Source organism: Taudactylus pleione, unplaced genomic scaffold (genome assembly GCF_031769625.1).
Source record: "Taudactylus pleione unplaced genomic scaffold, aTauple2 ptg000422l, whole genome shotgun sequence".
In the NCBI taxonomy this organism is placed as follows: Eukaryota; Metazoa; Chordata; class Amphibia; order Anura; family Myobatrachidae; genus Taudactylus; species Taudactylus pleione.
The window spans coordinates 1274866-1296872 of NW_028284824.1; the positions used below are offsets into that span (position 1 = coordinate 1274866).

General features: G+C 44.1%; 1 protein-coding gene across 1 annotated transcript in view; it reads left to right on the plus strand.

The window, feature by feature from the left end:
* FAT2 (FAT atypical cadherin 2) overlaps positions 1–22007 on the plus strand; it is a 95804-nt gene that overhangs the window by 27958 nt on the left and 45839 nt on the right. Inside the window, exons 3-8 of the mRNA XM_088447182.1 lie at positions 7008–7069; positions 7707–8018; positions 8271–8481; positions 9245–9384; positions 13578–13853; positions 19468–19678. Coding sequence (XP_088303308.1) covers positions 7008–7069; positions 7707–8018; positions 8271–8481; positions 9245–9384; positions 13578–13853; positions 19468–19678 — 1212 coding nt within the window. The remainder of the gene's footprint in view (positions 1–7007; positions 7070–7706; positions 8019–8270; positions 8482–9244; positions 9385–13577; positions 13854–19467; positions 19679–22007) is intronic.

Below are 22007 nucleotides of genomic sequence, written 5' to 3' on the forward strand. Positions count from 1 at the left end.
AAGAAAGAGCTGCCTGCATATACTTTTTGTTAGAAACGAACGGCACTTTCCAACTTCGTACTGCAGAAATGGCAGCGAGGAGAAGACTGTTATGGTCTATTATTGACAGGCTGGTGGCCCAAATAAGTTTGAGGGGGAGATATGGCAAGCCTTCTAAAGAGGACGTGTGGGGAAGTATCCCATAGCAACCAATCAGCAGCTATCATGTACCTAGTACATTCTATAAATTATTATGTAGGATCTTCCACTCTTTAGAAGGACAAGTGAAGAAGTTGCCCACAGCAAGTCATACTCATGCTCACTCATTCTCATTTCATATGTAGTGTCCCCAAGGCTAGTGAGGATGATGCTGTAGTGGGAAAACTAGAACTTACTGGGCTCCAAAGTGCTTTGTGTTAAAAAATTACAGTAAGGAGCTGATTGGTTGGTACTTTTATCTCTCTCCGAGCTTTGATAAATCTCCCCCTAAGTCTAATGGGGCACATCCACTAGCAGACATAGAAACGACTGCATGATTATGATATTGTAATCGTGCAGTCGTTTCACAGTCTGGTGCTTTGCCTACACTGAACGTTCAGTCGTTCAGTGTAGGCACATCAATCATCCCCTAACATGCTCAACCTGCAGTTATCGTCAGGTTGACCAGCATGTTCAGGCGATGATTGATGTCGGAAATGACCAGCGGGTGCGCGCATCGCTGGTCGTTTACGACAGTTACATCCCCTATATCTGCCCGATGTGTGCAAGATTACTGAACGTTTGCACGATTACGATGTTGTAATCGTGCAATCTCTCTATGTAATCGGGTAGTGGTTACCCGGAATAAGTCACACAGCAGGTTGACTATTATTTTAAACGGTGCCTTAGGGGTATATTCAATTGGCCGCGAGGTTTTGAGAGGAAAAAACCTTGCGCCCCTCGCGGCCAATTTCGAAATCCCGCGGGTATATGCGCTCCCGATACCCGCGGGATTCAATTAAAATAACAGTGGGTGCGGGGTTTTCATCACTGAAAACCACGCGCCGCGTAAATTTAAAAAAAAAAAAAAAGTCACTTACCTGTCCGGGTCTCCGCGGCTCCTGGCGGCCTCCCCTCTCTCTTCTTACTGGAGAGGGGGCTGCTGGGAGTCCCGGGGGCTTATGGGAGGAGCAAGGGCTGCTGGGAGATGTAGTTCTCCCAGCGCCCATTCCGGGGGGCCACACACACCGCACTGGGTGTCACACACACACTCATGCACTCATACACACTTACATACACCACACACACTGACATACTCACCGCTGCTGCAGAAGAGCCGGCTCCCGACGCTGGATGCAGAAGAAGATGAGAAAACAGCGCTTCGGAAGGTGAGTAATTAAGGACTAATTAAGCTAATTGGATACTTCCAATTGCTTAATTAGTCCTTTGGGGAGGGACGGGGTGTCAGAGCAAGTACACGTGATTTTTCCTAAGAACATTGATTTCTGGAAAAATCACGCTTGCTCAGGAGGTGCGCAAAAAAAACCTCCCGGCACGTGGTTTTATAAAAAACACGCACCTGCAGGAAATACCTCGCAGGTGCGGGTTTTTGGCTTTTCTCGCGGCCAATTGAATATACCCCTTAGGGTGGGAATGCCTGTAACTCTCATGTACAATACAACCTCCCTAATTAGGTCCTTGAACTGGGAAGGATTTCATTCCTGTTCTTCAATAAAGCTGTCCAGTCATTCTTCCTCATCACTGGATGACTTTATGTCCCAAAAAATGGTGGTCGTATTATAACAGTTTTAGTACTGAACAACTGAATCCTACATGAAGCAATATCCAATTGTAAACTTTTATATTTTAATCACTCTGGGTCATCACTTGTAGAAGCCTATGAAATTAACATTTTCACCCAGGGGCATAACTAGGTATTTGAAGGCCCCATAGCAAAAGTTTGCAAGGGCCCCTGTGTACCACCCAATGGGGAAAAATGCATATACAGTAACACATGTAACTTTGACAAGGAAAATGCCCCCCCCCCCAAGCTCTGGGCCCCATAGCAGCTGCACCCCTTACACCTATGGTAGTTACACCCATGTTTTCACCCCAAATTAGTGTAATTTGTTTAAAGTGGTTGACTCACATGGGGCCATCTAAAATCTCTCTAGCTAAAAAAGTCAGTTTTGTCTATGTGACGTAGAAAAACTATTGCATTCTGGGTGGGCTCCCAGATCAACTAACAGATCATGGGCGGGATACATGATGCATCACAATTTGCATGTGATGCATCCCGCCACTCATCGCACGCATGCCAGCATTAATTATCCCGGTATGCATGAGGATAAATGCAAAGGACTGCTCTCCCGATAAGAGCTGTCCCTTGTGCGAGAGGGACTTTTGGGTTTATGACCCAGAAGTCCCTCTGGCGTCCTTCTGGGCATGCCCAATACATGGCACCTCTTATAGAGGATAGATAGATAATTAATACTAATTTGCTTGCTCCATTGGAGCTTATGGTGTAAATTCTCAACTACAAATGCCCACACACACGTGAGTACATTTTTGGATTCCAAGAAGAATCCCACAAAAATACAGTGTGAACATATAAACCCCACTCAATAACAGCCCTTGTCAGAATTGAACCCGTAACTAATTGAACCCGTAACGCCAACACTATGAGGCAATACTGCTAACCACTGTGCCACTCTGCAGCTGTGATGAAGCGCTGATAATTCTTTATTTTCTGATGAAACTTGCCTAAGTGGACATGTTTATATACAGGACAATGGCAAAGTTTTGAACTTGATGCCCCCCACACACACACACGCACACACACACACATATAATAACTTAGCCATCTGTGCTGTAAAGGGAATATTATTGAAGACCCTGCCCATACAAACTTTAAATGTAGAAGGTCGGACAATGGACTTAGTGTTCCTTAGGGGAAACTGAGGATAATAAGACTGTGTGGAACAGTGGCAGGAGGGTATTGGGCAGGAAGGATGGGAACTAGGGGGACAGGAGAGGTGTAATAGGAAAGGTGGAGAAGGGGGAGGAGGACCAAGGGGCAAATGTGAGGCCTTGTAGGATATATACAGACATGAGCCAAAAAATAGGGATTGCAAGGAGGGCATGGCCTGAATTAGAGAGTAGAGAGGGGGGCATGACATGAGTTAGAGTGTAGAGAGGGGGGCATGGCCTGAGTTAGAATGGAGAGAGGGGGCATGGCCTGAGTTAGAGTGTAGAGAGGGGGGCATGACCTGAGTTAGAGTGTAGAGAGGGGGGCATGACCTGAGTTAGACTGTAGAGAGAGGGGCATGACCTGAGTTAGAGAGTAGAGAGGGAGGCATGACCTGAGTTAGAGTGTAGAGATGGGGTCATGACCTGAAGCAGAATCAATTAAGAGGGGGTATTACCTTATGGAATCCATCAGCTCCAAGCAACATGAAAGCAGTGTCTATACACAGTATTGCTTTGGAAGGGTGGGATATTTAAAAGCACTAGTCACATCCCTAACCAACTACTTTGAACCCATTTTCTGCACTTTTTACTTTTTCAACCCAAAAATTATATGTCATTATTATCCAAAATAAGCTAATTGAAAAAAAAAATCTTTTTGCCTAATTAGTCATTAAGGAGCATGTCCCAGGGGTTCTGCACCAAGCCCCGACATTTTTAGCCAAAAATGGGGATTTTGCACAACTTTTCACCTACTCAGAGATGGTGAAAACTAATTTGCAATAACTGCTATGCAAGACTGAGAAACCTGTGAAAACTGCGGTTAATTGGATAACCCGATAACCATTAACCGGTTTAAATTTTGCGCACCTGATCCTGGCGCAGACCTGAAAGCATCTTAAATACTCTATTTTGACGAGCGGCTTTTTGCAACTTTCTTTTGTGACAAATATGCATCCAACTCAGCATAAAGTGTTCTGCTTTTCTAAAGTCTACAGATTTGCCGGCAATGTGGAGCCAACTCAAGTACTAGACATGTCATTGCTACAGACACATTTTAAAGACGTTCTGGTCTAGAAGGCAGATTACGGGTACCTGCTGTAATCACCATCTGTGATTACTTATCATCTATTGGACCGTTTAGAGCCAGAAATAAAATAGCGCACTAACATTTATCAAAATAAAAATCTGTTTGATTGCAGTGCTTTCATTTTGTTCTAGACCATTTAAATTGCTAAAGATAAAACCTTTTTTTGGGAGTTGATACACATTTCACAGTTATTATCCGTAGCACCTCCGTGGCAGACAGGACACGTGTAGTACAACATGCAAGATGATAGTATAGTTAGATGTCTCCACAGACTAATGCACAGTCGGCACATGGTGTTGGGTTTCAACAAATGTATGAGGGTTATTACTAACATTTATATTTAGTGCATATTTACATAAAATAACAGCGATCAAACTTTTGCTTTTATCATCTAACTTTCACTAGGCAGATAATAGCTAATTAACTGCTATGGTTTAAGTTAAATTTGCACCTAAAGGCAGTGTTAGTAAATAACCGTTTATTGATCAAAGTTATGAAAGATCTTTCCTGTGACAGTTTAATCTTTGGAATAAAATATACCAATACACAGTGGAAGTTATTTATGAAGAGCTCCCACGTGCACAAAACACCTTGATGTTCTGTCCAGTGATAAATACATCTCCATGAGGAGAGGAGGTGGAAAAGTAATTTTATTTTTTTATTGTTTAGTAGTTGATAAAAGTTGTAATCAAGGGTTTTGGGGAGTTGTTTATTCAATTAGACTTTATTTGAAAATTGTGTCTTTTTTTTTATTATTTGTTTTAATTATACTGAGACCAATGTGATAACAATATATCCGCTCTGTGGTCTCTATTCATCATCACTTAGGGCTCTATTCATCATGTTAATTATAGGGGTCTGAACAGACCCCGATAATTAACATTCCTACTCGCCACGAGTGCCGGAGCAATTCATCATTGTGCCGGCGCGGAGACAGGTGATCCAAAAATCAGCTGTCTCCCCGGAACTTTTCACTGCTTTTTCGGAGCAATGAATCTAGGGTCTCATTCAGACCCGCTCGCAAGTGGGTCGATGTGGAAGTACTGCGCACGCGCAGCGGCCGCACTGCGTGTGCGCAAGCCCCGGAGCGTGAGAGAAATTCTCTCGCTCCGGGGCTTTCTACAAAAGGGGCACCTGTCGATGGTGATTGACAGCTCGCACCGTTTTGTAGGCGGGGTGGGGGGGTGGCTTGCCAAACAGAGGCGTTCCTGAAGGAACGCCTGCCGTTTGGGGGCGGCCCCACTGACATCACTCGTGATGTCAGTGGTGAGCTTCCGGCTCTATTAGAACCGAAGGCTCAGTGGGGCTTGCCACAAGGGTCTCGTCGCAAGCCCCGATGGTCACGATGGTCTTGACCATCGCGACCATCAACCTGGCCGCTCGCTAAAGCTGTGGGTGGTCACCCACAGCTTAGCGAGCGGCCAGGAGGCCGGCCTTTAAAGAAGAAGCGGCCGCCCTCATTCAGAGCGAGCGCTCGCATCTTGCGAGCAGCTCTGAATAAGGTCCCTAGTGTGCATGCGTGACCTACAGGTCACACATGTGCAAAAGAGCCCTGGCATCCAGTGGAAGGAGATGGACAGGGGCTGAGGGATCTGAAAGGTCCCCTTTTCACAACCCATAGGAAGGAGAGGTTTGCGGGAGCACTCGCCATCTGAAGATGGCGAATGCTCTTGCAGTCAAGCTCCGAAAATATTGTGTTTTTGGAGCTTGATGAATACTAGTGTATGGGGACAGCGGGCCATTCCGGGAGAGAAAGGTAAGCAGGAGATATCTGTGATATCTTTTGCTTTACCTTTTTGATGAATGGAACGAAAACTTAATTTATTAATAAAGTTGTGATGAATAGAGCCCTTAATTCGGACCCCGATAATTAATATGGGGGTGAGTGGTAGGGTGGGGTACCCCAGCAGCCCAGGGAGGTAGAGAGAGACCCATTGCTTTTTAGCATGGGAGCTGGTAGGCTGTAAGAGATTGGGGCATACTGTGTTTTGTGCACCACCATAATGCAAACAAGCCTCAGACCTTTTATTTGAAAATGGTGGAGATGGCGTGGGATCCAAAGCTGTATTAGATTTGTGGTGAAAAAAAGTAGCAAAGATGCATTTAATAGAGACTTCATTCTACACTTCATTACTGACTTGTATCAACAAATAAACTGCCCATTTAGCAGCAGCATTTGCTAAAATGCATTGGGGCTGATTCTGAGTCGCATTCTGCTGCTACTGCTTTCGTTTCATTTGCCGTATTCGCATCTGCGACTTTATGCTAATGCTAGTATGTAGTATCAGCCCCTCCCCTGGTGTACAGCCATACATCGAGGAAGGGCTGGGATGCCCACTTAGAGCGACTGCAGTTGCAACCACCGTAAGCACCATTGGGACTTGCACCAGCCCCATGCTAGACAGGAAATCTCCATCAGAGTATGGCCTCCAATTTACACAATTAAGCATTGCAAACCCAAAACAACTCCTGCGACCATCTAAAAACACACCAGACAGAATATATTTGTGCACCTGAATGACAACCTCCCAGTAACCTGCCAGGAATGCCAGCCCAATACATTCACTGCACTCAATCGGTTCTGGAACCCTGTATGCACACACCGTGGGATGCATGTGCCATACGATTTTTAGGAATTTCGATGCATGCGCAGTCGCAAAAAAAATTGTTAACTTATGTAACTTTAACATTTCTTCTGACTCAGAATCAGGCCTATTATGTTTAAATGTATTCACTGTTCACCCATTTCTTTTTAAAAATAAAATATTGTAAACATAAAAATTTCCATTATTGTTGAATTTTCTCTGGTTACTCTATACAGTATACAGCATATACTGCCTATTTTGAAACACATATTTCACTCTTAATGTAAATGAAACTAAAATACCCACTACAGTTACAAGAAGATACATTTTTCTCAGGGTCAGAGAATAGGGACAGAGAGGGATGTAGTTCCAATTTATATCGCTGATAGTTGTGTTTATCTGCCCAGGTTTGATCTCTACCACCGAGAAGCAACTAGATCGGGAAAATAGAGAAGAACACGTTCTTGAGGTGAGTGAAAAGTCTTTTGTGATGTTTAACCTTGTCATGTGGGACAATAATTATTACATTACGTAGCCTTGGAATAAAGTAGACCCTTGGTTGTAAAGCGGGGAAAAACATTTCCACAGCAAGCCCACTGAAAAGTTTACATAATGTCATTTCATGCAAAATCCATTTTTTACTTACACTGTAACATAGCATTTTGCATGCAGATACACCCGCAGTCACACACAGAATATAGGCATATCATTTTAATCAGCATAAGCTTATGCATCCTATACGCATCGCTTTGCAAATAAGATGCATTTTAGTCACAGAAAAATACGCTCAATGCTACCAAATCGTACAGCGCTCACACGTTATGTAGCGCATAGAGGATAGATGTATGTGGACTCATCTGTAATTTTGAACTTGAAAAAGTAATAGAGTATTTGCTCAGACTCGCAAACATAAGGCAGTAAAGTTGTTAAAGGAACACTGCTCTTTAGCGGGGGGCTGTTTTATACCTTTTAAAGAGGACAAGTGGATAAGTTACCCATATCAGCCAATCAGCTTTTAGCTATCATATATCTTGTACATTCTATACAATGATAGGTTGATCCTGGTTGGTTGTTATGGGCATATTCTAAACTTGTCTTTTCCACAGGTCACTGTGTCGGATAAAGGGACGCCTCCTCTGCAGTCCATCTCTCGGGTCGTCATACAGGTCCTCGATGTGAATGACAATACTCCAACATTCTCCCAGAAGCTCTTCACTGTAAAACTTCCAGAACATGCAGCTTCCCCAGAACCTGCTCCCATCTACAGGCTGATAGCTATGGATCGGGACAAAGGCGTTAATGGCCAAGTCACATACAGTATTTTCGAACAAGTTGGTGACAAATTTACCATCGACTTCACCACTGGTGTCATCTCTTCCACTGCCATGTTTGCAGCTGGAGAGTATGAAATATTGACGGTGAGTAGGGAAGAATAAGCCTAATAAATTCCTGATTAGCAGTTAGATCTCCTGGCCATGTAGTGAGAAGGACCTGGGCTTACTTTCACATTAATGTCAATTTAGCCCCTGGAATAAGCAGTGTGAGGAGCAAATGGGAACTTTAAAGGTTGGCACTGGGCTGGAACCATTGTCATCTAACATCTTATACATTTGTCCTAATCTTCACAATTATACATTCATCAATGTATGACTGTGTTGAATTACCTACAGATAAAAGCAGCAGATGGGGCCATCCTCTCTCGATCTTCCACTGTGAGACTGCACATCCATTGGATCCCACTTCCTAGACCTTCAGATGAGTCACTATCATTTGATGAACCTCAATTTACCTTCCAAGTTATGGAGACAGATCCTGTGAACCACATGCTGGGACTGATCAGTACGGAGCCCATGTACAGTTGGTGTTGGTTTGACATTATAGGTAAAGTCAAGTTCATTTAATTTCAACCTTTATCCAGAGATTTTCAGTATTATAAATCTGTTGTAGAATAAGAACAGAACTAGGATGGCTGCTGCCAAACATTATACCTAGAAATTGGAGATTAATAATGTGTTACTATTATTGTGTATATTAAGAGATGGATATAGAATAATAACCTTTTGCTACATGTTGCCTGGTTTCTACAGAGGTGTAATTGTGATTTCATTGTGGGTATATCCATATGGAGAGACAGAAAAGATGGACAGATCTATCTGAGTTTGCTTGTACTGTAGTTTGTAGATAATACAGACATTGCCCTTATAGTATGCACAGTGAAGCAAAACATTTATTAGAAGATCCTTAACTCCCGACCCTAAGTAACCCCTAACCCTAACAGCCTAACTCTAATACCCTATTACTAATACCCAAACAACCTTAACAACAACCTTAACCCCCAACTCTAACAAACCCCTAACCTTAATACCCTAACTCCCTAACACTAGCCCCTAACTCAAATACCCTAGCACTAATACCCAAACAACCTTAACCCTCGACTTTAACAAACCCCTAACCCTAATACCTTCGTAACAAGCTACCTTATCCCCGACTCTAACCAAACCTCTAACCCACCCCTAACCCTAATCAGCTAACCCTAAATGGGCAGACTAGATGGGCCAAATGGTTCTTATCTTCTGTCAAATTCTATGCTTCCATGTAAGATTAGGTTTTTACAATTAAATGCTATTCCCGCTCTGTACCACAGGTGGCAATGATGACCTGGATTTTGACATCGACAAGAGCACTAGTGGTTTGGTCATTGCCCGACCCCTACAGGTCAGCAGGAAATCATTGTATAACCTCACTGTTCAGGTTACAGATGGATCCCATGCAATTAGTACACAGGTAAACATTCATTTTGTAATTTTTGCAATCCAGGGATATAGATACTCAATTTGTCATTGTGATGTCTTCAATTGTAAAGTAGTTAAAAAGTATCTTTAATAGACTGCACTTTTTAAATGACCATAAAATGTAAAATGTCTTGTAAAAAACTTGTATACAGAGCTACTAACATCACTAACACACCCGCGTGGTAGAGAGTCTCATAAGGCAGGGGAGTGAGTTCCAGAGAAGGGAAGCAGTGCTGTAAAAGTCTTGGGTACCGGGGTGGGAGAAGGTAATCAGTGTAGAGGAGGGACAACAGTCAGAGGAAAGGTGGAGAAGGGGAGAGGGAGTGTGGATAACTTTGGAGTTATAGGAGGGGGAAGAGCAATTGAGTGCTTTGAAAGAGAGGGTGAGGCGTTTAAACTGGTTTCTGTTGGGGAGTTGGTGCCAGTGAGGTAGTTGAAAATGGGACATAGTTGGCATCCTGGCACACACAATACCAGCGGTCAGAATCCAGGCTCCGGATTTCCTACAGCAGTCAGAATCCCGGCTCCAGAATCCAGATGCTTGCGATCCCGATGATGAGTGTTAGGGTTAGGGTTAGGCACTAGTGGGGGGAGAGAGTTAAGCTGGAGGGTTAGGGTTAAGCTGCAGGAGGGAAGACTTAGGGTTAGGCTATGGGGGGAGGGTTAGGGTAAGCCTGCTGGAAAGGTGGGTTAGGGGTATGGTTAGGGGAAGGGTTAGAATACTTACCTGCATGCATAGGGATTTCCACAGTCTGGATTACGCTGCCGGGATTCTGACCGCCCGCATTGTGTGCACTGGGATCGCTTAACCAACCCATTGAAAACATGAGATGTTCAGTCAGAACTACGAGATAGAAAGATGAGACGAGCAGCAGCATTGAAGATATATTTTTAGAGGGGAGAGGTGGGTTTGAGGAAGACTAGTACTAGATTAACAGTTTGCAAAAATCAAATATGGAACGACAAGGGCATAAATAAGTTATTTGGTTTCCTCCTGGGTGAAAAAGGGTCTGATCCTGGAGATGTTAAGGAGGTGAAGACTGAAGAATTGAGATCTATCATGGATGTGGTGGCTGAAGGAGAGGGAGGAGTCGAGGATGACACCTAGGTTGAAACTTGAGGTAGTGGAGAGAGGGTAGCATTAGCAACTGAAAGGGATAATATGGGACAATAGAGGGGGAGGGAAACAATAAGTCAGTTTTAGCATTTAGTTAGACATACGTATGGAAGAGAAACATTTGGAGATGAGAGAGAGGATGGGGGGGGGGAGAGGTTTGTGCATTATCAGCAAATACATGTTCCAGTGATATCCGAATAATTCATTTCTCCATCCCGCTTATTCCTTCACCATCTTCTCCTCTACACTGCCCTTCTTCAGCTGTTTCCTTCTGTTTCCAAGTTACAGTACCCCAATCCACTTTAGGTTAATTAATACTCGCAAATATGCTAAACATATGTATGGCGTAACACTAAACATAAGGTGTAGACACAACATACAACCCAAACTTTACCCATTTCTGATGCCCATAAATTAATCTAAGAAAATGTGATAATACTGGTAATCTTTCTTGTTGGACACAAAAGACATCTGACACAAAAGACATTGGGGCTCATGCAGACTCCACTTACAGAGAGTATATTGCGCTCTGCACATGTCCAGGAGTCAAGCGGTCGCAAGAACAGGCAATGCAAATCCGCATGAATAGACACATCTCCACTTGTGTCTGAAGGGGGGTAACTGGGTCATAATGAAGCAATCTCACATAGGCTATGTTCAGAGAGGGCATGTTGAAGGAATGACCTTTCATGCAGAGTTGTGCATATGCATAATTACGCCTGTTTTCATATGGATCTTTTACACCTAGTATATTGCTGGTTCAAGTGCGCACTTATAATAATGACGGGTATCAAACCAAGCGTACTGTGCCCAGGACGCAGAGATGAACTCAGCATACTGGTGAATACACACAGTTAGTTCCATTCAAGCAATGTCAGAGCACTTACAGGTGACTTGCGTTGACCTCTGCATCATCCTCAGAGTTCTGTTGCTCTTCTGCAGCAGGAGACAAGCAAAGTATATTGTGTGCTGTCAGTGTTCCTCCATCTTCATTACACCCAAGGAATTTGCATCTTCCACCCATCGCCAAGATCTGACCCTGGTGTTAGCAATGGGTCTGTCCTGCCAAACCACAGATCTCCATTTGCTACACATCAGCTGGGAAGCTCTAGAGTACATTGCTGGAGGAGTTCAGTTATCTCCGCCATGACTTTCTGCGTGACTGTTGCCACTGCTGAGGCAGCTCTAAAGGTTCTGATAAATATGCTGATGACTTTCATCTAAACCCTAATCCCTCAGAAACATAAGGTGTAAACCCTTGTAACCTTTGCTGATGTAGGTTAGAACTTGCTGTCTGATATTTGCACACATGCTGGTCTTGGCTATACATGTTGCATTTGATAGATTAAGATTAGTCACCAACATTAATGCTTAAAGAAGTAAATCATAGCCAAATATTGTAAGTGTATGCATACATTCTCCATGCTCCATTAAATAATTACACATTGGCTGCTTTTGTTAAATACTGAGCCAAATAGAAACTTTCATTTCAAGTTTAAAAGTTGGTTTCTGCATGTTATTTATATAGTGTTCGAAGTCAATTGTCATAAACCACATCATGTTTGTATGAGTGTTATATTTACCTTTTATGCTGTTTTTTTCTTATGTGATTGCACATATTTCAGCACAGTGTATCTGTTTGTATGCCTTTTCTCAGCTGCATTGTTTGCATGGAACCTTATACTTTCTATTTCATTCTTATTTTTTTTTTAATTATACATTCATATTTTTGTACTTGAATTGCTCTATTTCATCAATCGGTTCTGACCTTCACTATTATAGCAGACTACAAAACCTGAGACCAGATAGGTAGTTATGGAGTTCTACAGTTTTACAAAATTTACGCTAATGCAATTGTAACTGCATTCTCTCGCGGATCGCAGTTGCTAAAATATGCTAATACCTTCAACTGCATAGCCGAGCATAGGAACGCCCAGTGCGGCCTTCTCATATCCATCCAACAACATCGGTACCATCAACGCACATCGACCAGTCATGCAGCTTGTAAGTCAAGTCTGACCAGCCGCAAACACTGCAGCTCTCCTGACACGCAGGGAACTCTCATGCTGTGAAGGTGATCACATTTATAATGGCAAAGTTTTGCATGCCCATGAAACAGCGTTTAAATGTTCTGACACACGTGCATTTTACCAAACCCCCCCCCCTCCTTCCCCCATTACCTTCCTAAAATGCTGACTGCCTGTCACTCACTGTGCAAATGGTTCCTCTGTACAAGTGTATTCACAATACAATAACTGTGTGTGCACAGTGCGGCTTTCACGTATGCACAATTGCAAACAATCGTTAGAAACTCTCTAAATCAGGTCCTTGGCCTATAAATACGCCCCTATGACTGTGCCTTATCTACATCCTTACTATTATTACTTTGTTTCTGCTTTGCTGACTTCTGTAGTTGTTGCCCCTTCTATGTTGTTTATATATTTTATGTTATCTCCAAACTTTTTTATATGTTTTTACCTGGCTCACCCCCGTCATTCTGTATATTTCCCACCATACTCACCCTTTTGCTCACACCATATCCTGACCAAGCCCTACATGATTACTTTCCAGCTACTTCAAAAAGATTAAATTATGACTGAAGTCTTCATAAACAGCCTTATAATTAGCATTACCGTCACTATTAATATCATCATTTCACTTGATCTTTGTGAATCAGTGAATACTTCTGGATATTTATACTGTATTAAGAGTTAGAATCATCACTAAAGCCAGAGCCAGATTAATGTTTGCGGGACCCCAGTGCAACTAATTTGTGGGAGCCTCTATTGTCAATAAGATTTGCTGGCGATGTGTAATGTGTAACTACTCCCAGCACCACAACAGCAAACACACTGTAGTGCCCCCAGCTCACATTATGCCACACAGAAACCCCAGTTCACATGTGTCACAGTGCCCCCACAGTGAAGATGTAGCTATGTGTGGGGGACTCCCCATGTTCTCTTAGCAGAAGGATTCATTTATTAAATGGCCTGCTTGGCAAAGAAGGATTCGTACTGTATTGCTGCAGGCTATGGAATTGGAGACATCTCTCCTTACCTCTGTTACAGGTCTACATCTCCGTGGTAAAAGTTAATCACCACCGCCCAGAGTTTCTGCAAGATCACTACACCGCTCAAGTTCCAGAGGACATACAGCTGGGAGCTGAGGTGCTTAAAGTGAGTGCTACAGATAAAGACAGCGGAAACAGACTCATTTATACCCTACAAGGCAGCGCAGACCCGAGGAGCACCAAAATGTTCAGGCTGGATCCAAACACCGGCGCATTGTTTACTACAGAGAGTATGGACTACGAGTCAATTCCAATTCATATTCTAACCATCATGGTACGTCTTATTGCTCTGTGAAAGCTAAACCGATCTGAGATGCAAAGATTATCATAAAGCACGAAATATAGTGATAAAACTAATGTAAGAGTTTCCAATGGGAATTCAGGAGACTAATACAAAACTGAAAAGGGAGTAGTGGGCACTCAGGCCAATACTGGATTATCTCCAATGATCAGAACTAATTATCAAAAAGAAAAGAGAAGACACAGAAAGCGGTAGAGAGACCGATATATATATATGGGATTTAGTCAATTTGCCGGGGGACGGGATGCCGGCCATCGATATACCGACCTCGGAATCCCGCCGCCCGGCAAAATGTTGATGCCGCTATCCCGATGGGGATCAGGATACCGGCATCAGCTTCCCGACTGTCGGAATCCCAAACGAAGGATACGGGTAAGTATGAGACAGCCCAGGGATGGGGGAGTTAGGTTTAGGGACCCCCGGGGGAAAATTAGGGTTAGGTACCCCCCCAGGAGGGTTAGGGTTAGGCTACGGGGAGTAGGGGTTAGGGTTAGGCACCACCAGGGGGAGGTTAGGGTTAGGCACCACTAAGGGAGGGTTAGGGGTACTTACCTGCGCCTGTCGGAATCTTCTTTGATCGGGCTTCCGGCATCGGAATTTTAACCGGCGGCTATTGAGCTGCCTGTATTTCATACCCAACCCTATATATATATGTATATATATATATATATATATATTATTATTCTTTATTTATATGGCGCCGCAAGTGTTCCGCAGCGCCTTACAAAATACAAAGACAAATAAGTGAATAAGCAACAAGTGACTTACAGTGCAATACAATGGACAAGGACATATACATTGCTGAATTAGTGATCATAACACTGAAATAAGTAACAGGGCATAAGCAACCAGGTGTTAGGCGCCGAAGTGAGGAGTAGATAACAGTATAAGGAGTAGCACGAGAGGGTAGAGGGCCCTGCTCATGAGAGCTTACAGATGGTGTAATGGTTAACATTACTGCCTCACAGCACTGAGGTTGTGGGTTTGATTCTCACTATAGCCTTAACTGTGTGGAGTTTATATATTCTTCTTGTGCTTGCGTGGGTTTCCTCTGGGTGCTCCGGTTTCATCCCACACTCCAAAAATATACTGGTAGGTTAACTAGCCCCCAACAAAAATTAACCCTACTGTGTATGTGTGTGTACATGTGGTAGGGAATATAGATGATAAGCTCCACTGGGGCAGGGACCGATGTGAATGGCCAAATATTCTCGGTTAAGCACTGTGGAATATGTGTGCGCTATATAAATAACCGGTAATAAATAAATAAAGGGGCGACATAGACAAACAGGCATGACACAGATGTGGTCAACAGGGAGGAAAGAGCAAGTAGCAACGGGTTAGGATGAAAGCTGGAAGGCTTTGATGAATTAGTGGGTCTTGAGAGCTTGTTTGAAGATTTGTAGAGAGGTGGAGAGTTTGATAGAGGGAGAGAGTTCCAGAAGTAAGGAGCAGTCTTGGAAAAAATATTGGAGGCGGGAGTAAGTAATCAGTTAACAGGAGAGGCGACGTGCATTTGTTGAGCAAAGAATGTGGAAGGGAGAGTGAAGGGAGATGAGGTCAGAGATGTAAATGGGAGAGGAATGAGTGTGGGCTTTGTAAGTGAGTGTAAGAACCTTGAATTGGGCTCTGAAGGGGAAAGGGAGCCAGTGGAGGGTTTGTAGGAGAGGGGAGGCAGATGTAGAACGTTTGGAGAAGAAGATGAACCGAGCAGCAGCATTGAGGACAGATTGGATTGGAGAGAGGTGGGAAGCACGTAGGTCAGATTGGAGGAGGTTACAGTACTCCAATCTGGAGAAGACCAATGAGTGGATAAGGGTTTTAGTAGCATCCTGGGTGAGAAAGGGTCTGATCTTGGAAATATTTTTGAGATGGAAACAGCAGGGCTGCAAGAGGTGCTAAATGTGTGGTTTGAAGGAAAGGAAAGAGTCCAAGATAACTCCAAGACAGCACACTTGGGGGCTAGAGGAGATAGTTGTGCCGTCAATTGATAATGAAATTGTGGGAAGTGGGGTTATGTGGGAGGGTGGGTAGATGATCAGCTCATTCTTAGACATATTAAGTTTAAGAAAGCGCTGGGACTTCCAGAAAGAGATAGCAGAGAGACAGTTGGAGATACAAGTGAGGAGAGAGGGGGAAAAGGGCAGGGAAGGAAATGTAGATCTGAGTATCATCAGCATAGACATGATATTGGTGGTCAAAGGAACTGAGTTCACCTAGAGAGGACGCATAGAGGGAGAATAGTAAAGGTCCAAGAACAGAACGGTGTGGAAAAACTACTGTAAGTGGAATTGGGGGAGAGGGGGAGAATCATAAGAGGAGACAGAGAAGGAATGATCAGAGAGGTAGGAGGACAGCCAGGAGTGGGAAGTGTCACATAGACCAAGGTAGTGAAGGATTTGCAAGAAGAGAGGGTGCTCCACAGTGTCAAAAGCAGCAGAGAGGTCAAGGAGAATGAGTAGAGAGTAGTGGCCCTTGGATTTGGCAGCAAGAAGCTCATTGCTGACTTTCGTAAGGGCAGTTTCAGTGGAGTGGAGAGTCTGGAAGCCAGACTGAAAAGACTCAAGGAGGACGTGAGAGGAAAGAAAGGAGGTAAGGCGGTTGTAAACAACATGCTCAAGGAGTTTGGAGACAAAAGGGAAGAGAGAGATGGGTCAGAAGTTGGAAAGCGTGTTAGGATCAAGGTTTTTTAAAAATGGGGGAGACAAGGGCATGTTTGAATGCAGAAGGAGCAATGCCAGATGAAAAAGAGAGATTAAGGAGGTGGGCAAGATGGCAACAGGCAGAGGGAGAAAGTTAGCATTGGAGGCGGGAAGGGCTAGGGTCAAAGGGGTGATGGAAGGATGGGAGGATCAGATGAGGGCCATGACTTCCTCTCCAGATACAGGGGAGAAGAATGTCAGAGTTGGTAAGATGGATGGGGCGAGGTGGTCAGGGAATGGAGGGGGGAGGTGTGCTGAGGGTGTGGTGGGATATGAAGTTTTGATGTATGGAGTCAATTTTAGACATATAGTAGGTGGCAAAGGTAGAGACCGGGGAGGGGAGATGAGGAGGGGGTGGGCAGAGGAGGGAGTTGAAAGTGGTGAAGAGATGCCGGGGGTTTGAGGACTGGGAGGAAATGCGGTTTTTGAAATATGACTGATTAGAGAGGGAGAGGGCAGCACTGTAGGATGAGAGCATACATTTTAAATGGAGGTAATCTGCTGTAGAACGTGATTTTCTCCACTGTCACTCAGCAGTTCGTGAGCACTTTTGCAGGTATCTGGTGCATGTGGAATGCTAGGGTTGTGGTGTGGATCTATGGGGGTGAGTAGTGATCGCAAGAGCAACAGAGTCAAGAGCAGCAGTAAAGGAGGCATTGTATAGAGAAGTGGCTTGCTCAGGGCAGGAGAGAGATAGGATATGGGAGAGAAGTGAGTCAAACAGGGAGGAAAAGGAAATGGCGTCAATAGCCTCAATGTTACGCTTAGTGATGGTGGTCTTAGGAGGTAGAGGAGGGAAAGGAGAGAGGGTTAAGTTAAAAAGTTAAAAGAGAGAAGGTGATGGTCAGAGAGGGAGAATGGGGAATGGAGTAATCAGAGATATCACAACAGTGAGTGAAGACCTGATCAACTGAGTGCCCATTCACATGGGAAGGTGAGGAGGTCCATTGGGAGAGACCAAATGAAGATGTGAGGGTAAGGAGTTTAGTGGCAGACGATTCTGTGGGAATATCAATTGGAATATTGAAGTCACCTAGGATAATGGAGGGAAGGTCAGAGGAGAGAAAGTGAGGGAGCTAGAAAGCGAAGTTGTCAAGGAATTTGGAGGGAGAGCCAGGGGGATGGTAAATGACAGCTACTCGAAGATGTACTGGTTGGAAGAGGCGTATAGCATGAACCTCAAATGTAGTGAATGTAAGGGATGGTTCTGAGTGCTCGCTCTGAATCAGGGCGTGATTTTTTTTTTTTTCTCCAAGCCTCTCGCAAAGCTGTGGATGACCACCCACAGCTTGTGCGAGGGGCCTGGAGTCTGTCGCGATTATCGCGACCATCGGGCTTGTGACAGGACCCTGTGGTAGGGTCTCGGCTCCCGCAAGCCCGAGTGGACTTCCTGCTGTAATAGAGCAGGAAGTCCACTACTGACATCACTAGTGATGTCACTAGGGCCGCCCACAAACACCAGGCGTTCCTAAGGGACGAGCTGTTACTCACCATTGACAGCCGCCCCGTCTTGTAGCGAGACCCGTAGCTGCCGTCGCTGGATGGGTCTCGCACATGCACACGCCGGGGGCGGCGCATGAAAAGTGGGGGACCATCAAACAGCTTGCGAGCGGGTCTGAATCAGGCCCTTTGTCCATATATAGTTTAGATTGTTGAAAGTGTGAAGTTAGTTTGTTTTCCTTCTGTTTCACTTCGGTATAACGCTGGTGTAACACCGAAATTAGATTTAAAATGTAAAGTGCACTTTTAAATTCAGCACTTATGATAATCGGCTCTACAGCCAAGGCTTACAGCCTAATGATATATATATAATTATTTATATGATGCACACATAATACACTGCTCTTTAGAGTCTATGTTTATTCATTTACATCAGTCCCTGACCCAATGAAGCTTACAATTTACTACATGGACCCACACAATGGGGTTCATTTATTTGTCAGAAACAAATTAATCTACCAGAATGTTTCGGATTGTGGGAGAAAACCGACACAAACACTGGAGAACATACAAACTCTGAAAAGATAGCGCCCTGGCTGGAAACAACCACATGGTGCTGTGAGACTGCAATACCTATCATTGGGGGTCATTCAGACCCGCTCGTGAGCGCAGGACGCTCGCAAGCGGGTCGATGTTCCCTCACTGCGCATGCGCACGACGGAGGGAGCTCCGTCGTGCGCATGCGCGAGACTCGGCGAGCGACGGGCTCTCCATCGCTCCGGGTCTCGCACCAAAGGGGGCGTGCTGTCGATGTTGATTGACAGCACGCCCCCTTTGGTGGGCGTGCCGGGGGCGTGCCTGCCAGACGGAGGCGTTCCCATGGGAACGCCTACTGTCTGAAGCCGGCCCCACTGACATCATCTATCAGAGCCAAAATCACTCCAGGGCTTGCGGCAGCGAAACCCTACCGCAGGGTCTCCGTAGCAAGACCGATGGTCGCGATGGTCAAGACCATCGCGACCATCATCATGGACGCTCGCATATGTTGTGGGTGGTCACCCATAGCTATGCGAGCGGCCAGGAGGCCGCTCCATTTTCATGGAGGAGGGCCCTGATTCAGAGCGAGCGCTCTGGTCAGAGCGTTCGGCTCTGAATCAGGCCCTTTGTACCACCAGGTGCATGTATTATACACTAATTTAACTGTTATACTGCTTATTTTAGGCAAATTGATTTATCCTAGCGTCAGCATATACTACAGTTCATTTTGTGAGCACATAGGAGGCAATTTATGAAGGACAAAATAATAGTACCGCAAGTTTGCGCAGACAGAGGGAAGTAGTTGGGTGAAGTTTGATAAAACAGTGTACTTTAATTATTCAAAACTAAATATTTCTTTTAAAATAAATAGAATCTGTGGAATTAAACTGCTTATTTTTCTCATCTAGGTACGTGATCAGGAAGTTCAAATTAAGCGGAATTTGGTTCGGGTCACCATCATGGTGCAGGACATTAATGACCACTCTCCACACTTCACTCACTCTGTGTATGAAGGAACTGTATCTGACGCAGCACCCGCTAACATTGTAGTGCTTGAAGTACAAGCTACCGATAAGGACCAAGGACTCAATGCAGAGATACAATATTTCATTCAGTCAGGTGCGATTAGCTTAAAGAAGCTGTTAACCTTTTACATATATTTAAGATGTTATTTCTCATTATTACAATATATTTGTGTAACTAGGATGAGTACATCATTAACATTCAATAATATTATAGTTGAATGATGTAGATTATTTTAGAAAGACTTTAAAGTTGATTTACTAGCTTCAATGTGTTCAGCTATGCTGTCTTTTATCGGCGGTCAGGATGTCGCTGGTCAGAATACCGACAGTGGCATCCCAACAGTCAGAATCCTGACACTAGAAGGTAAGCTCCCTAACACTAACCCCTACCCCTAACCTCCCCCTCCCCGCACTCTAACCCTTCCTCTAGTGCCTAACCCTAACCCCCGATACTTACCCTTTGGATGCCAGCAGTTGGGATTCCGGTGCCGGTATTTAGACTGTTGGCATCTCGCTCGCTGGGATGCTGACTACATACCGTTTATTTGACTGGCATGAGTGTAATTTGGTCACCATTGACAGATTGCACTTATTAATGTGAATTGTTGTGTATATTGCATCTGGTTGATACACAGTTTTAATAGAAGTGAAAGAGGGGAGACCACACTAGCCAAGTGCTTCTGATCTTTCACAAACCCAAGATTTGCTATATATTACAAGAACTTTAGTCTCAAACTGATCATAAATCTGGGGTTGGTGTCACTGTGCCCTTTACCTGGTTGGTTTAGTATACGTATGAAGAAAAGAGAGAAAACGTAACCATTTCTAGACACACAGTGATATAGGGGCTTATTTTAACAAGTAGGTTTTTCATAAAAGTCCTTCGAAAGGCTAACTAATGCTGCAGACTGCAGTCCCCATTATTGTCAATGGGGACTGCAGTCTGATCCCTATGCACTAAACTATGAAAAGCGTTGCTTTTTGGAGTTTGGTCCTGTTGGTTTACCTCATCCTCAGATGGCGTAGACTGCTTTATGTCTATATAGGCATATTCGGAGGAGAGGGAACTTCCAATCTCTCTTCCATAGACTCCATTGCAACATGGTTTGTTCCAGGTGCAAAGTTACATCAGCGACGGATTATCGTACGATCCCCAGATTCCGGGGTCGGGGCAGTGGTGAAATCCATGATTTGCCGACCCCGTCCATGATCGGGATCAGTGAATCTGGAATTTTTAACATGAAGGATTTACTGATTACCAGACGGATCGCCAATTGGAGTTTCCAACTGGCGGATTGGAGATTCTGTTCAGATCGAGGAATTAGGGAAACGTCCGTCTGAAGTATGGGGCTCTTAACTTACTTTGTTCCAAACTCAGAGTCAGCCTCTTGGTATTGATGAAATAATATGAAAAGTATTATTGTAACAATATCACTGAGTGCACGTACAACAACTGGTCACTTATTCTTTTTTGATACACAGTTGTCCCATTGAAAGTATCCCGGTTTCTGCCCCTTGAAGCTCATTTAAATATCTTATCACGCAGTAGAATATCTCATTATTGCATGTGGGCACATTTCCTGTGCAGAGATATATTATTCACAGCAGTCTCTGATCCATCTACCTGCTTACATCTGAAGGTGCAAAACTTCACATCGGTACAGTGGAAGCATCTCTGAGTCTACTCCCATATACAGTATATGGTCACAGTAGCACAAAAAAGCAGCACATGACATCACAATATGTGTGCAGCAGGCTGGTGTAACTAGTGTGAGTCTCCCACCCAATACTGTCTTGCTCATCGTCTTCCCACAAAGAAAGTAAGCGGAAATTGTATATTGCTGCACTAGTCTAATTGGTTCTATTTGCACTCAAAAGATTAAACTCGTTTGTCAGAATGACTACACAACAGCCTTCATTTATTGAGACATATGAATTTATAGTCACCAGGAGTGCAGTGTAAGAAATAGGCGTGCTATATTTTGATTTGACATGCCAGTCTTTTAATTTAACTCAGCGGAGCCTTGAGTCACACTGCAATCAGCATTTCATTCTCTTGTTCTGTATGCTACTGCTACATCATTTAATCAGAACAATACATGGAGATTAGTGACACGAACACAAAAATCACAGAGCCTGCTTATCAGTTAGGAAAAAATTACTGAAGATGAATTAAAGGGACTGTTACCTGGTTTTGCCTTTAAAATATTTGGGACAGATTCTTAGGAGCTTACAATCTATAGCAGAGGGGCAGAAAGTCAAGAGTGAGTCAGTGTGCGAGGAACACGGGGTGAGTTAATGTGTAAGCTGATAGGCTTTAGTAAAGAAATTTATTTTAGGAGCCTATAGGGATAGGTGGAGAGTCTTGTTGGCAAGAGAGAGCTACAAAGGTGAAGATTGTCACAGGCAAAATACTGGAGGCG